Below are 15,957 nucleotides of genomic sequence, written 5' to 3' on the forward strand. Positions count from 1 at the left end.
AGTTATGGTGAGTTTTTCAACAACATACCCATGAGCCTTTGCTAAATATGCAAAATTTGGGCACTAACCCACTCCGCTTACTTAAATTCTGCCGGCTCCAGCTAGGCCTGTTTCAGCTCCCTGCTTTGTCAGAGTTGCCTCCCTCAGGGAGACTGACTCGCTGGTCATGTGGGGGCCGATTTTGTGCCCCCCCCATGTGACCAGATGGCATGTACCCGGAGACATGGGTTACCCCATGTCCCCGGGCAGATACGTCACTGCTAGTTTTTATAAAAGATGCATTTCTTACACAATTTGTTGGATGAGTGAAAAGCCAGGATTCTCACAGGGATTGTTGTTTTATTCCTCAGGCATCCATATTTTGAGGTGCTAATATAAGAGCAGGGGCTGAAGCCAGAAGGAAGAATTGGAATAAATTCTTACTTGGGACAGGGGGACAGGGCAGCTACTGGTAAAGCCTTCTTCAAGCAGTAGCCCTTCTAGGTGCCTCCCACAATATTCATGGGGGGCCCTTTGACCTTCTGGAGTGGATATCAGTGGGTATAAGGAGCTACAGTGAAAAGGGGGAAGCAAAAGAAAAATCTTCATATTTCCTCTGCAATTCCTTAGGATCCATGTGTCTATGGCATTTTTGCCATGTTATAACACTTGAAAAAGAAGTGTGTCTGCTAGCAACATAGTAGAAGCCATATCAATCACAATTTTCATTGTGCATTTGTAGGCATATTTAGCCTTCAAATTGTATTGTTTGGGCAAAGGATTATATATAATTATCCATACTATACTGTAAATTTGGGTGAGTACTCTGATTTGTGCTATATTCTGAAAAGAAATCCAGTGACTCTTTTTCATTATAGACATTTTACTAAACCATGGCTTAGGCTTACCATAGTTTAGGTCGGAAATAATGGTTTAGAGATGTTTGTCTAGGTTTCCCCCAATCTGTATCATACCAAACCAGAATTAGCTGAAACTATGGCTTGCAAACTATAACTACACTGCTTAACCAGTTGGTCAGAAATTAGGGTTGTCAAGTCAGACATCAACAGCAGACCTTAAGTTCTTTAATCATATGGTAATTTCTTCATTTGAGCATCTGTCAGCCTTGCAAATAAGCACAGAAGTTATAAGGCGACCACAGTTACCATACTGCATAATGCAGGGGTCCCCAACCTTTTTGAGTGTGTGGACACCTTTGGAATTCTGACATAGCATGGCGGGTGCCACCCAAAATGACTTCTTTAGAAGGTGGAACCAGCCACACAGTGCAACTTTCCTTCACTTACGCAGTAAAGATCCTTGTGCTATGGTGGCAGCTACTGCCAAAGCAGCATTTTTTTTTTTTTTACAAATCTACACTTCCAGTCAAATCTCCAGTGGTAAAAGCGACACCTGGTCACACTGAGGGAAGATCTCAGTGGGCACCATTAACCCACAGGTACCACTTGGGGAATCCCTTATGTAATGTGTAATACACCAGTGTTTAACATGCCTTGGCAATTTGTATCTACCATGCAAATGTTTAGCATGAACATATGCCTTGTTAGGGCATGTATGGAGGACACTATGAATCTGACTACAGCTGTTTGACTTCCTTCCTTTTTCTGATCCAGCTGTATCAGGCCATGTTTCTACATAATCCAGCACTCTCTTTCCAACAGTAACCAAGCAGGTTCTTCTGAATAACTCAAAACAGCTGTTAAGGGTGATATAAGGGTTAGCTACATATTATTTAATATACTTGCTTTCATCTATGCTAAATATGCTGTCAATCAGTTATCTTTGGGTAATCCCAAGCTCTGATGTAGCACATTACAACATTTTCCGTCTGCCCCCGTAACTAACTTTGTAAATTATCATATCTCTCCTTAGACTCGCTTTTTTCCAACCAAATGTCCAGCTTTTAAAATATTCCTGTGTAAAGAAGATACCCTTTTACCTTTTTCAGCTCTGGTGTTCTTTTTGACATGGGATGACAAGACAGCATAATATAAACAAAGACTGGATAGGATAGTGAAACGTATGTGCATATGTTACTGCCATGGGGGAATGTTTGCCTGTGTGTGCTAATCTGTATTATTGATTGAGACAAATTTGGACACATTATTCCAGACCAACAAAAGATTCCTCCTCAATCCCAAATTATATGTAAACAAAACAATTTAGATGTGGATGGGTATTCTGTTAAATGAATGAAGAGTACATGTCCTTATTACTGTAGCTTTCTCATGAAGTTGAAACCTTATTAAAACTATTGTATTTTTCTTTAATAGGTAAGTTCAGTTCTACACTCTACGAGACAGGGGGCTGTGATATGTCGCTTGTGAATTTTGAGCCAGCTGCAAGAAGAACATCTAATATCTGGTGTGTTTTTTGAAAGCCAATCTTGGTAGTACATGCTGCAATCCTGGCTATAAAGACCACTTTAAAATATTCTGAAGTGTCTCTGTACTCTTGTGAAAGCCTAAGATCACCTGCAGAATTAAGATTTGAAGCTTACAGGAACAACTAAGTCCTTGATGTTCAAATAAAGCTTGGATTTTATATAGAATATTTCATATGTCCAAATTACTTCACATAAATACTTGAGCAATCTTGAGGGTCAGCCAATATTGTTATCTTTACATATTATAAACTAGATTCTTTGTATATAAATGGCGACCCTGTTAATTAATTTGTAGGTATTTTTTTTCTGACATTTCTCTAGAAAATGGGTTTGGAGGGATGTGCCATAAATGTGACTCTGCATGCTGTTTCTAAGTCCACATAATGTAACTTTCCTTTCTGCGTAGCATAATATTGGCAAGTATTGTTTTTTCAGTTTTTAAATCTTTTGTTACTTTGTTGACAAAAAAGGGGGGAAGAAAAGTGACCCTCTCCCCCTTCAGTGCCCCTTCTTTTTGAATTTGTGGAGGCTTTACAGAGGAGTGAAGTTTAAGTAAAGCATCTGCTGGCAAGGGTTATATTTTTATAGTTTGCGTCATGAGAAACTTGCAGCTCTTGGGGCACCTTCCAAAAACAATTGAAGCCATGGAAAAGAACTGATTAATATAATACTGGTGATTAATGCTGTTTATCTCAACCAAAGTTGTCATTTCTCTTGTATGGTGCAGTCCTTTGCAAGGAAGTGAGTCATTAGGAAACACTGGGCACAAATTTGATAAAAATCTGCAAGAAAATTGGGTGCCACCAGAATGCTCTGCACTTGTAAGCAAAGTTATAAAATGGTTGTTACAGAGAAAACTCAGATGGAAACCTCATTTGCAATGGACAAATAATGTTTATTGACAAAATGACCCCATTCCTCCCACAGTTTCACTCAGATGACACTGTCTGTCAGTATCCCATAAATGTACTGGTTTCAATAATTCCTTTTAAGCCATTGGGAACATGGAATTAATCATTTTGTGCTATGATCCCTTATCCAACTACCAAGGGAATGCATACGCATTCCCCCAGGCTTGTCTCTAGTTCTAAACTATTCCACATTTTGCCATCTTGACCCCCCCTACCCCTGATCACTAATCACTATTGCCAGAGGGAGGACATTGTAAAAATGCTAATGAGGACAAGGAAAATTAGGGCTAATATTATCATGCAAATAGGCAGTTCCAAGAACAGAAGATAAACAGGCAGAATCTACAGATGCTTCTTGACAGATCTCATCAGGGAAAAGGTATGACAGGCAACCCGCCCCCCGCCCCCTCAACTCGCAGAACTGGTTCTGACTTTCCAGTGAGCTGATTCTGAAATGGAGATGTGTCTGTGCCCCTCAGACTTCTCTCATGGCTTGAGCATTTCTGAAAATTATCAATCTATTCAAGTCAAATAAAGGACAATTTTGTAGTATCATTGTAATCTGACATTACATGTTAGATACTCCTATATCTGAATAGCTAAGATTGGGGGCTAGGTTAGGTTTTCACAAATAGCACTGTTATTGGTAACTGAGATATAATTAGTTTTAACTTTCTGAGTTTTCAGTTCCTTGAAAGAGGGTGAAGACAACGCCCCCAAAAGTGTTCTGCTTTACTTCCTACTTCAGTTTTGAAGGACTGCTTGTTTGGGTAATGGGGACTATTAGGATGATCATGTGCAATTGTCCTTTGGTTAAGTCCATGCAATTTTACTTTTAGCAACTTTTTTAAAAAATAGGGTAATAAACATGCTAGAAATGACAAAGACAGATGAATAGTTTCTTATACTAGAATTAAGATTTGATTTTGGCATCACAGTGAGCTACCAAACTGAAGCCTGCCTTTTATTATTACAGTGACACGGACTCTCATGTATCAAGTTCTACCTCAGTTCGTTTTTATCCACATGATTTAGTAAGTTTGGGATTTTGCACTCACAATTTATAAGCAGATGGTCACATATTATGTTATATGCATCAATACAGTGTGCTTAATTATACCATTTATATGAATGCAAGACTTAATGATTTCACTGTTCAACAGCTGGGGAATGCAGAGATATCATTTTGCATGGGTTTTCTGTGCTACAAATAACTACAGGAAAGAGCAAGTTGCTACCCTGAGAGTCTTGAAATGTGTCTCAAGTCTTGCTCGAAGCATAGTTTGGATTGTTTCTTACGCATTTTCGAGGTTTAGGTTGTGATTCAAGGCCAACAGCACTCTGAAGACCAACAACATTTTTGGGCTTTTAGCTTTTGAGAGTGAAAACGCTTTGTCAGGTTTAGATCATCAATTGAAATATGAAATATTTGTTGCTCCAGAGGAAATGAACTCTCTCTGGGCAGAGCCTGGTTTGCTGTTGTGTCATCCGTACACTATCTTTGATCCTTGAAAATGGGGTGTGTTTTTGGGTTTGGGTTTGCAGAGTCACAGAGGCGGATTGTACTGAACTCAGATCATTTCTGTATATGCATTTTCAAACCTGCCATTCAGAAGTTTTTTTTTACCAAGAATACAATATGTAAAGGTTAGGGATAGTTTATGCAACAGGACTCTGCCCCACGACACTTCATATTCTTTCAAAACCATCATATTTAGGCTCAAGGAATAAAGTAAAAAGCAACTTACTATTGATTTTTGTTGTAGCTGTCCCTTCCACAGATCAGGCTGAACAGGTTGCTGACCATAGATACAGATCTCCTGGAGCATCAAGACATTGACCTAAGCCCTGACCTGCATGACCACCTGCAGCCTCCAGAAGAAGCAGCCCAAAAAGTCAAACACTATTACCGCTTTTGGATCCTACCAAAGATCTGGATTGGCATCAATTTTGATAGGCTAACTCTTTTGGCTTTGTTTGATAGGTAAGTTCCTGTGTGTGAAAATTATTCTGTCACAGTTCAAGAAGGCAGCCATGAGGTCCAATTAACTGATTTAAATCAAAAATCCAAACTTCTGAAGCAACTTACTAGAAAACCGCATTCAGGAGCCAGCTTTTAAAAGGTTCTGGAAAGAATTGTATTTAATAACAATTAAAGGGGGGGGGGGTAGTTTTTTTCAGAAAAAAAGCACCAAGTTGAAGGGCTGAGGAAAGTGTGTGTGTATATTTAAATGAAATAAGTATATAATTACGTTCACTCCTGTAACTGACTTTTGAAACTTTTTTTCAGGTAGTTAGGACAAGTATCAATACGTTATATTTTTTATGAGCTTGTTTTCAATTACGTACTGGTGTGGTTTTAACCAAATCAGTGATTGTTGTAGACTGCAATTTAAAGATGCCCGGCTTTTCTGTACACCTTTTTGAGAGTTTGAGGAAATGCAATTGAACTATCCTTTTACTGCTCACTTCTAATGGAGATCCAGCATACCACCTTTGTTTGGCTTAATAGATTAATTCTTCTTCAGGTAACCCTGGATATTTATCTATAGATTAAATTTCTGCAACAATTTAGTATTTAAGACCGTCCCTGGAAAGCTTGTTATCTTCTAATAACATTGATAAGTTTTTGCAAGGTGGTGAATAGATATTTCTACCTTATGTCAGGTTGTAGTGGATGACAATTTCATCAATCAGTCTGGTTTGGTAAAATGGTGAGCACCTTGAGTTGCTGTAAAATTGTGGTTTGTTTAAGAAAATTATATGAACAGTAAGGCATCCTCATACTTGAATTATTTATGGCATAAGAATTTTGGTGTGATTGATGGGGTGGGAGCCAATTGGTGGTTGGAGTCAGCACAAGGTGTGCCGGTGCATTTGCTTAGGAAGGACAAACAGGAAGGTGGGCCATACCCAGAAAAGCCTGTGCCCCACAGAGCTGTGCAGGCCTAACCCTGGCCACTGGCACAGCTGGTGGTGGGCTCGGGATGTTCCTAGGAATGGAGCTGATTTTTGTCGGTTTCCACTGGGCTTTTGAGCCGGGAATGGTGTAGGCCCTATGGAGGGCTTTCAGGTGGCCGGAGGTCTCTTGGTTTTTGTTGCCTCTCTGTGCCACCTAGGAGCCTTCTGGAGGTAGCATGGCAGTGACGATATCCCTGGCCGCTGGAGCCCTCTGGATTGGGTTCTACGGCTTTTATTCCTATTTCACATTTGTTTGGCTTATCAGTACCACATGCTTTTTGTTTCTCCATAGGAATCGGGAGATCTTGGAAAATGTATTGGCAGTCATTCTAGCTATTCAAGTAGCTTTCTTGGGTTCTCTGCTCCTCATAGAAGGCTTTTTCAAGGATATCTGGGTCTTCCAGTTTTGCCTGGTAATTGCAAGCTGCCAGTATTCCTTGCTCAAGGTAATTTCTGTCCTCAGTGTCAGTTTTGTGTGCTAATATACTGAGTTGTGTCCTACTCCTTGCAGCCAACAATTGAAGAACCTTTTGAGTGGGTACTTGTGATGACAGACCATTTTACCAATAACTGTGCTGAGTAGTAGGATCAGTCCATTCTTTCTATCTCTTGTATAACCAGTTGTGTTTTAATAGCCCCTGTAAAAGTAGAGACTTGATCTCTAAATGTAATGATGTATTTGCTAAATGTTTTGCTTATTGCTGTAATATACTGAAATCTTATCAGCTACGTAACATAGGCCAGATCTGGATAGTCCAGGCTCACCTGATTTTGTCAGATCTCAGAAGCTGGCAAGTTTTTGGAGGGGGGGGGGGGTAGGGCTCCAAGGAGCACCAGGATTGTAATGAAGTGTCAGTCAATGGCAACTCACTTCTGAACTTCTCTTGCCTTGAAAACCCCATCAGGGGTTGCCATGAGTCAGATGTGACTTGACAGTCAAGAAAGAAAGAGATAGAAAGATTGCTTCCAAATAAAGAATTATTCTTGGATTCCCTCCCTGTCCCCACCCTGCAACTGCTGTTGGTTCAGATTTCTTCTGTTGAAATGTTCCAAGATATTAAAGTGTGCACATCCAGAGTCCATTACTTTTACGCATTAGTAAGCCAGAGCACACTACAACCAGTACTGATTCATCTGTGTGTAACTCTGTATTTTTGTATATCTATAAGACAAAGTTCCCCAATGGAAGACAAAACAATCATCAAGCAAACCTAAGCTATATATATAAAATGTATCCATACAAACTAATGTAATGGTGTTGACTAATTGTTGTTGTTAATCCTGTTGTTAATAACCTTGCTCAGGTCTTGCAGGCCTTTCGGTACTTGAAGTTAAATTGGTTTGGGGGTGGCGTAGGACTTCAGTTTATAGCTGGTATGCTGGTATATTTTGGCCTGGGAATGCCCACTAGTGCATGCAGATTAAAAGGTCTGTAAAAACGTTCCTTTTCATAACAGGTGTTTTAGGGGTGTTTTGTGACCAGCTGACCTTAAGGTTTTGATTAAGCCTCACTTTTAACAGTTATTAGGTTTTTACTTCAGTTTATTTTTATTGGCTATATTCCAAGTCTCATTTGTGTAACCTAGCACTAAGGTATGATACTTCCACCCTTGGCAATACAAGGTACTGTTCTTTAAGTTTATGGATTTGGAAAGCTTGATGAAATCATGGGGATTCATCATGGGAAACATGGGTGCTTTCTGCACAACACAAATAAAATGTCTTAAGGACATTAAAAACACATTTTGGGAAGGAAGTTTGCACAGCTTTTCCCCCAAGGCATCCTCAAGACGTTTTATTTCTGCTCAACCCAAGTTTTTTTTTTGAAAATGCTAAACGGGCAATTTTTTTCCTCAAGACGGATTGAAGATGTTTCCTGCTTGCTGTGTAAAAAGCAGGAAACATCTTATTTTTCCCACCTAAGTTTAAAGCTCTCACTTTTGGTTTCTCTGCAGCTCGCGTGTTCCATTTTCTGCTGCTCCAGGGATTCACCAAGCTGCCTGCCTTTAGCTGAGTTGTTCCCAGGGCTGTTTCCTCCACTTGCATTGCAGGCAGCTATTGTTTCAGCTCATAAAGTACATGAATACAACAACAACCTTTATTAGGCATTTAAAAATAGGCTCTAGAGCATTACCAGACATTTATGAAGTACAAATCAAGAGTACATTCAAAACGCAGACAGAAAGACAGTATATAGCAGTATACATTACTTAGAAAGTTCTGTCACTTGCAAAAGAAATTTTGCTACTTTTTCGAAAAGCATGACATCTGTATTGTTTAACAGGAGCTCCACAACAGAACTGTCAGAATCTCTTTCAGATTTGTCAAGGGCCAGCCTGCGAGAGAAATTCCTAATGCCCACATATCTCAGACAGTCAAGAATAATGTGAGCAAGAGTCTCCACTTGGTTTTTATAGTGTGGACAAACCCGATCCTGGAGAGGGATGGATAAGTAACGACCCTTTGTAATGGCCAATGGGAAAGTATTGGATCTGGCCCTTGTGATAATCCATCTCTGTTGGGGTTCAGTTAATAATTCAAGATATTTGGCTATGTGCCCCTGTTCCAGTATTATTCCGACAGAGAGGGGTGAGCATGATTTATTTGCTTGCCCCAACAGGATGTAGTATTCTTGTTCTAAAAGTCGGCTTTTCAAGGTTTGGAAAATCTCTCTGGGTGACAGCATACAGAGATCTTCAAGTAATAAACCTATTGAGTAATTTTTTGATTTGAGAAGTTGATACCATTCGGAGGCAAATAGGTCTGGGCATGCAGTATATGTTAAACTGTGCACATCAGAGTTAAAACATAATTCGATCCAATACTTGAATGTATTCAGCCATGCTCTTGTTTCAAGTAGGTTCTGACCAGTTTCTAAGCATAGTACAGCATATGGTACAGAGTGCGGTAATCCAAGTATTTTATATAGGAAGCCAGATTGTATTCTTTCAACGGAATTGTTTCATGCTGTTATCCATAAAGGAACTCCATAGAGAAGTTGCTGAACTACCTTGGAGTTGAAAACCTTTAGGGCTGCTGGGACATATCCCCTTCCCCTGGTGTGAAAAAACTTTCCCACCGCTGAAGCAGTGTGATAACTTCCTTTTATAGCAATGTCTCTGTGTCTGGCCCATGTGGCTTTATGATGAAAGGTATTTAAAGGACTTGGAGTGTTCGACCTTAGCCCCATTAATAAGCCATCTAGAAGGCTTAAATACATTGGAAAAAATGACAATTTTTAATTTTTCTGGGTTTAAGGACAGGAAGTTGGTTGTACAGTACTCAATAGGTTTCCTAAGGAGCCTTTTAAGACCCACTTGAGACCTAGAGATCAGTATCACGTCATCAGCATAAAGTAGGGGTGCTATGGGTTTGTTTAAAAGAACTGGGCTGTGTGCATTAACATCTGACAACACATGTACCAAATCATTAATAAATAAGTTAAGCAAGACTGGGGCCAATACACAGCCTTGCTTAACACTTGTCACGACAGGAATCTTTGGGGTTAGGTCTCCAGAGTTTGTACATTTTATCTGGCAGGTTGTGTTTGAATAGAGAAATTTGATAAGTAATAATAATCTTGCATCGATCCCCATCTCTGTTAACTTAAGCCACAGCAACTCTCTTACAACTGAATCAAAGGTACTTTTCAAGTCCAGAAAGGCAGCAAAGATCTTAGATCGCCCCCTTTTTTGTATTTTAATAACAGGAGGTTGAGGATCAGACAGTGATCAAGTGTAGAGCAACCTTTTTAAAATCCTGTTTGCTCGGGGTAAAGAATTTTTCCATCATTGATCCAGGTACATAGCCTATTTAACAGATGTTTGGATAATACATGAACAAACTTCCCTGTCACTGACGTCCACATTTCTTTTTTCTAATTTTTCTAAAACCCTCTTTGCGAGGGTTTTACTGATAGTTTTAATACTGGACGCCATGTGGGCCGCTGTAATTTTATGTTTTAATGATGTTATTTATATTAATTATTTGTTGCTATTACCGTTTATGTAATATTGTTTTGTTGTTCACCGCCCAGAGGCCTCAGGGGATGGGACGGTATATAAATATGATAATAAATAAAATAAATAATTTTTTAAAATTCAATTAATTGTCTTTGAAGCTACCAAGACATTATGTGAGAATTGCAGCCAATTCTCATATTGTATCTTTGTAGCTTTGAAGACACTTCATTGAAAACAAAAAATTAGTAAAAAGACACATGCGCATCCTTGACAGGGAGAACTAAGTTTATTCGTGTACTTTACAAGGTGAAATAGCAGCCTCCTGCAATGCAAGCAGAGCAAACAGCCCTGGGAACAACTCAGCTAATAATGGGTGGCACAGGGAATCCCTGCAGTAGAAAATGGTGGGCACAAACGGCAGAGAAACTGACGCCAGAGAAAGTGACAGCTTGCTGACCGGGCAGGAGAAAAAAACCTGCTTTCTCCTCACATACTTTATTTGTCTGTGCTGTCCAGACAAAAAATGAGCAAACGCTTTTTTAAAAAAGACATTCCCATGATGTCTTATTTGTATTGTGCAGTAAGGACCATGAACATCCATTGAACACATTTGTAGAGATTTGTTTCCCCAAGTTATTAAACCTTAAGTAATGTTGTCCTTTCTCTCTTTCTTGTCCACTTTTCAGAGTGTCCAACCGGATTCTTCTTCTCCTCGACATGTAAGCTATACGACACAGTATTTCAGTATTCTGAAAACCCTAGAATTCTGCTGGTATTTGTTCTGGTTACTGTGGAAACATGAAAAAAAAATAGTTACTCTGGTGCAAGGCGCCTATTGTATGTTATTGCAGTTGTAATACATGTATTTTTAATTGTATAAGATATGCATCATTACTCCTAAATGTAAAATTTCTAAAAATTTTGAAATGTTTTTGGTAGGGGATTGAAATATATGCAAACTTTCCTATCAAACCTAAACTTCTTTTTCTGGTTGAACAACATAAAATGCATCCTTTACAACTGAGTTAGCATATAAAATTGTATAACTTGACATATTTATGGAATTTGGAGGTATAAATAACTTTTTGTATTACAAAAATGGCAACTGTACCTAATACTGTACCTAAACAGGATAGTCTCCTGTTGATACCACCCAGTTTTGGTGAAGTTTGGTTCAGGTGGTCCAAAGTTATGGACACTCAATAGGATAGCTCCATTGGATGGGGGATGGGGCACCCCCTTTGAGGGTCCATAACTTTGGACCCCCTGAACCAAACTTCACTAAACCTAGGTGGTGTCATCAGTCTCCTGCTGATATCACCCAGGTTTGGTGAAGTTTGGTTCAGGGAGTCCAAAGTTGTGGACCCCCAAAGTGGGTGCCCCATCCCCCATCCAATGGAGCTATCCTATTGAGGGTCCATAACTTTGGACCACCTGAACCAAACTTCACCAAAACTGGGTGGTATCATCAGAAGAGTCTCCTGAAGATAGCCTAAAATGTTGGTACTATTAGCTTAAACATTGCTCCCTGACAGGCACCCTCAAAATTTCCCCAGGTTCTCTCTTTAAATCCACTCCCTGGGCTCCCTAGATTAATATTGACATTGAAAGTATTGTCCTTAGATAAACAAAAAACATTGAAAGTATTGTCAAAGGCTTTCACGACCAGATTCAACTGATTGTTGTGGGTTTGTAGGGCCATGGTCTGGTAGATCTTGTTCCTAACGTTTCGCCTGCACTTGTGGCTGGCATCTTCAGAGATGTATCACAGAGAGAAGTCCGTTATAAGAGAAGTCTGGACACAGTTTATAACAGATTTCTCTCTGTGATACACCTCTGAAGATGCCAGCCACAGGTGCAGGCAAAACGTTAAAACAAGATCTACCAGACCAGGGCCATGCAGCCTGTAAAACCCACAGCAACCAACATTGAAAGTGATGCTGTTTGAGGGATAGGTGGGGAATCTACCCTGAAACAACATCACTTTCAATGTTGTTTAAACTAGGGAGCCCAGATCTGTTCAAGCTTTTGACACCTTACAGAATACTGAAGAGGGTTATTTGAGTAGAAGGATTTCGACACCCTGCCCTCCAGCGATTCTTCAGGCGCCTCAGTTTGCATTATACACCCCAGTTTGCATTATAATAGTAACAATTTGAGTGATAAATAATTCAGCCCAAAAGTGAACTTGAAATATAGGCAAACGGCACGCAATACTGTAAATAATGGAATTTACAATCATAACCTTCTATGCCTAATGCAGAAAACTGGGTCATATAGTATAAAGAAAAGTATACAACTCGAGGTAATAGAAACAGCAAAGAAATCTGATGATTACACAGTGCATTAGCTGAAGTGTCAGAAGTGTAACTCATGAGTCTTTGCTAATAGTGTGTATTATCTAATTATGATGCTCCAATTTAATGAGGAGTAAAAATACTTTCTAAGTCAAGGTTCCATAGATTTGCCAGGTTTTTACATTAGAACAATATAATTGAGGTTAACATATAATTATGTTGTGAGATGCTCCAAGCCTGGTTTGGTGGGAGAGAGCAGGGCATTAAATCAAATAATAATAAGTTTATTTTGATCTGGCATGCAAAATGAAGTTTCACTATTTAGGAGGAAAAAATACTAATAATTAATCATTTGGATAAACAAAACTTGAGTTAAGCAATCTTGTATTTTCAGGGTCATAATCGGATCATAGCCTATAGCAGGCCTGTTTACTTTTGCATATGCTGTGGTCTCATTTGGTTATTGGATTATGGAAGCAGGATCACTTTTATGGCAAAGTTCCGTTTGTATGGAATGGCTTTCACTAGTCCAGTTTTGCTGGTTTCAGCAAGGGATTTGATTATAGGTGAGTAACTTCTTCATACATTTTGTCGTAAACTGGAAGGTTTTTTTTTAGTTAGAGTAATTCATTTTATCACAGTGGGGACAATTTAGTTTTTTTTCTATGAAGGAAGTATGAAGAAGTAAATAAAAATAACCCTTTTTCTGTCTCAAATAGTCTTTGTAATCCAATAACAGGGGTTTGGGCGGTATACGAAATCAAATAATAAATAAATAAATAAATAAAAATAAAAGTACATGAGCAGTCCTTGAATTCAGATTGATTGATAAAAGATCTGCAAGACGGAATATTTAGGAGTCTAGGCAAAAGTATCTTCGTATGTTTAACTCCTGTATTAGGCAGGAGTGTGTGAACAGAGTTGCAACCTAGTATATACAGTTCAAAGTATGCGCCTTTGAGCTCACATTCTTTATAACATTTTTTCTGTCATACTGGAGCCTGTGAATGCTCAGATAGCTTTTGTCCTAATTCATCTCATAATCAGTGGGTGTTACATGATAGGAAAGAGACCCATAAATATGTGCTGGTTAGGCAAATTTCACCTATAGTGCATGTGCTTTAGAGGGCTGTTAAATAGCTTGCAGCAACATGTATATTCCCCCCCTCCCCCCCGCATCCTTCTGGATGTCTCTTCTGTGGGAATGCTGACATTAATGTCACCATAATTGTCACAGTGCATCCAGTCCACACTTTTTTGTCTAATTCTCCCAACTTCTCTGTTCTACCAATTCAGCCGCTCTACAAGGTTCCTTGGCTGACTTGAAGCTGAGAGAGCACTGCTCTGTTTGAAGGGTAATTGGAAAACAGATGCCCTCTTGCTTTGAGTGAGAGAGTTGGCTATCTTAATGTCTATATTATATTAAATAGTGCTGGCGTCTGTCTGAAAACAGTATGTGATAGCTGAGTGGAACTATTTATTCTGAGAAATTGGAGCAGGTTTATCCTGTATAGTTAAAGTGGAAAAAAAGCCAGATACTCATGTGCACTTATTTGTTTTTTATTGCTTTTGTTTTCTGTAGTGTTTACACTATGCTTCCCTATAGTGTTCTTCATTGGGCTTCTGCCTCAGGTGAACACGTTTGTGATGTACCTCTGTGAACAATTAGATATTCATGTCTTTGGTGGCAATGGTGAGTTGAGCTTTTGCATTTTATGGTAGTTATTGAGAATCAACTTTTAGATAAATGTGAGGACTTAAAAGTTGTCGAAGTTAAAAGTTCCCACTTCATAGTGTACCCTTAAACTTAAAATTTAAACTTAAAAGTTCTTATATCATAGTGTACCCTTACTGCAAATAGTGTACCCTTTGCAAATAGTCTTTCAAGCTTTCATTGAAGGCAACTGCCTTCTATCAAATTAAAATGTTTCAGAAGCCTCTTGTTATCAGTTGTTACCAGAGGATGCCAGAGGATGCCACCAACACTTCCATTAAGACATTTTGGATAGTTTACGAAATCACATATAGTTCTGCTGCCAGGAAGGGAACTGCATGTTTGTAGTACAAATGTTACCCATTCCTGTTTGAGAGCGAAGTTGATATGACATCCCCACAACTGAGAGAAAACATTTAAATGCTACAAAACAACTAAACAACATACATGTTTTTTTGGGTTTTACATTGTAACAAAAAAATCTCTAGTATGCATAATAACTTGGATCTTGGGCAGTTGGAAAAACATAAACCTCTTTGAATTTACAGGATAATTTCCCAACTGTCTATGTTAGATATCTGAGAAAACGCTTGCTATCAAGCTTGAGTATTGCAGGTGGAGTTTTCCCAAAGAGGTTAGGAGAGCACTGACTCATTATGGTTAAGATCTGGAAGACCCAGATTCAAATCACTGCTCTGCTGTGGAAGCTTGCCGTGAGTCCTTTGGCCGTTCTAATCTCTCAGCCTAAACTATATCACAGGGTTGTTGTGAGACTAAATCAGAAAAGAGGGGAGCAATGGAAGCTGCTTTGGATCCCCATTGAGGAAAAAGGCAGAGCAAAAACAAAACAACTAGAGATAACCGTTTGATTTTAAAAACTTGAATAAAGCTTATGTTATTGTTTTTGTGACATATCTATCTTTAATATTCTAGCCACCACAAGCCTGCTTGCAGCACTTTACAGTTTTGTCTGTAGTATTGTGGCAGTAGCATTGTTGTATGGATTGTGTTATGGTGCCCTAAAGGTGAGCAATACCATTGCTACTATACTTTTTGCATATAAAAATCTTAGGCTAGTTAGGTTGGTTTCTACTTTTGATATTACCATTTAGAGAGTTTAAAAATTCAATATTTTATTTGTTGGCGAACTTTGTATCATTATAACTGATTGGTATACCTGTTTAAAGTCTCTTTAGGAAGTGCCTTGTATAGTTGGTATTTCTGATTTTGCTGATAGGTTGGAATGTTTATAACAAACACAGACCTGTATAGTGCACGCATACTGTAAGTCTTCTTTTCCCTTCTGTCTGCACAATCCTATATGGAATGAATCCAGTCTGCCCCCTGAAATCAATGGAATTTGCCTGGAGTGACCCTACAAAGGACTGCAGTGTTTGGGACTGTTTAGTTTGGAGAGGAGACGTCTGAGGGGGGATATGATTGAAGTCATAAAATCATGCATGGGGTAGAAAATTTTGACAGAGAGAATTTTTTTTTCTCTTTCTCAGAATACTAGAACCAGGGGGCATTCATTGAAAATGCTGGGGGGAAGAATTAGGACTAATAAAAGGAGACATTGCTTTCACCTCCTTCATGTGAGCTCCCAAAGGCATCTGGTGGGCCACTGCAAGTAGCAGAGTGCTGGACTAGATGGACTCTGGTCTGATCCAGCAGGCTCTTTCTTATGTTCTTATGCACTGTAAATCATCATGGCCTTTCAAATTAG

At 39.0% G+C, this 15,957-nt stretch overlaps 1 protein-coding gene across 3 annotated transcripts in view; it reads left to right on the top strand.

Moving 5' to 3' along the window:
• The window catches only part of PCNX1 (pecanex 1), a 113,926-nt gene that overhangs the window by 57,665 nt on the left and 40,304 nt on the right, over window positions 1-15,957 (top strand). For 2 of the 3 annotated variants that reach the window (XM_048484054.1, XM_048484056.1), the window contains 8 exons: window positions 2,274-2,364; window positions 4,274-4,331; window positions 5,064-5,281; window positions 6,551-6,704; window positions 10,907-10,939; window positions 12,912-13,083; window positions 14,100-14,210; window positions 15,165-15,256. In XM_048484054.1, the coding sequence (XP_048340011.1) occupies window positions 2,274-2,364; window positions 4,274-4,331; window positions 5,064-5,281; window positions 6,551-6,704; window positions 10,907-10,939; window positions 12,912-13,083; window positions 14,100-14,210; window positions 15,165-15,256 (929 nt within the window). The remainder of the gene's footprint in view (window positions 1-2,273; window positions 2,365-4,273; window positions 4,332-5,063; window positions 5,282-6,550; window positions 6,705-10,906; window positions 10,940-12,911; window positions 13,084-14,099; window positions 14,211-15,164; window positions 15,257-15,957) is intronic. The other variant, XM_048484055.1, reaches the window with a different exon arrangement.

The sequence above is a fragment of the Sphaerodactylus townsendi genome, linkage group LG02 (genome assembly GCF_021028975.2).
Source record: "Sphaerodactylus townsendi isolate TG3544 linkage group LG02, MPM_Stown_v2.3, whole genome shotgun sequence".
In the NCBI taxonomy this organism is placed as follows: domain Eukaryota; kingdom Metazoa; phylum Chordata; class Lepidosauria; order Squamata; family Sphaerodactylidae; genus Sphaerodactylus; species Sphaerodactylus townsendi.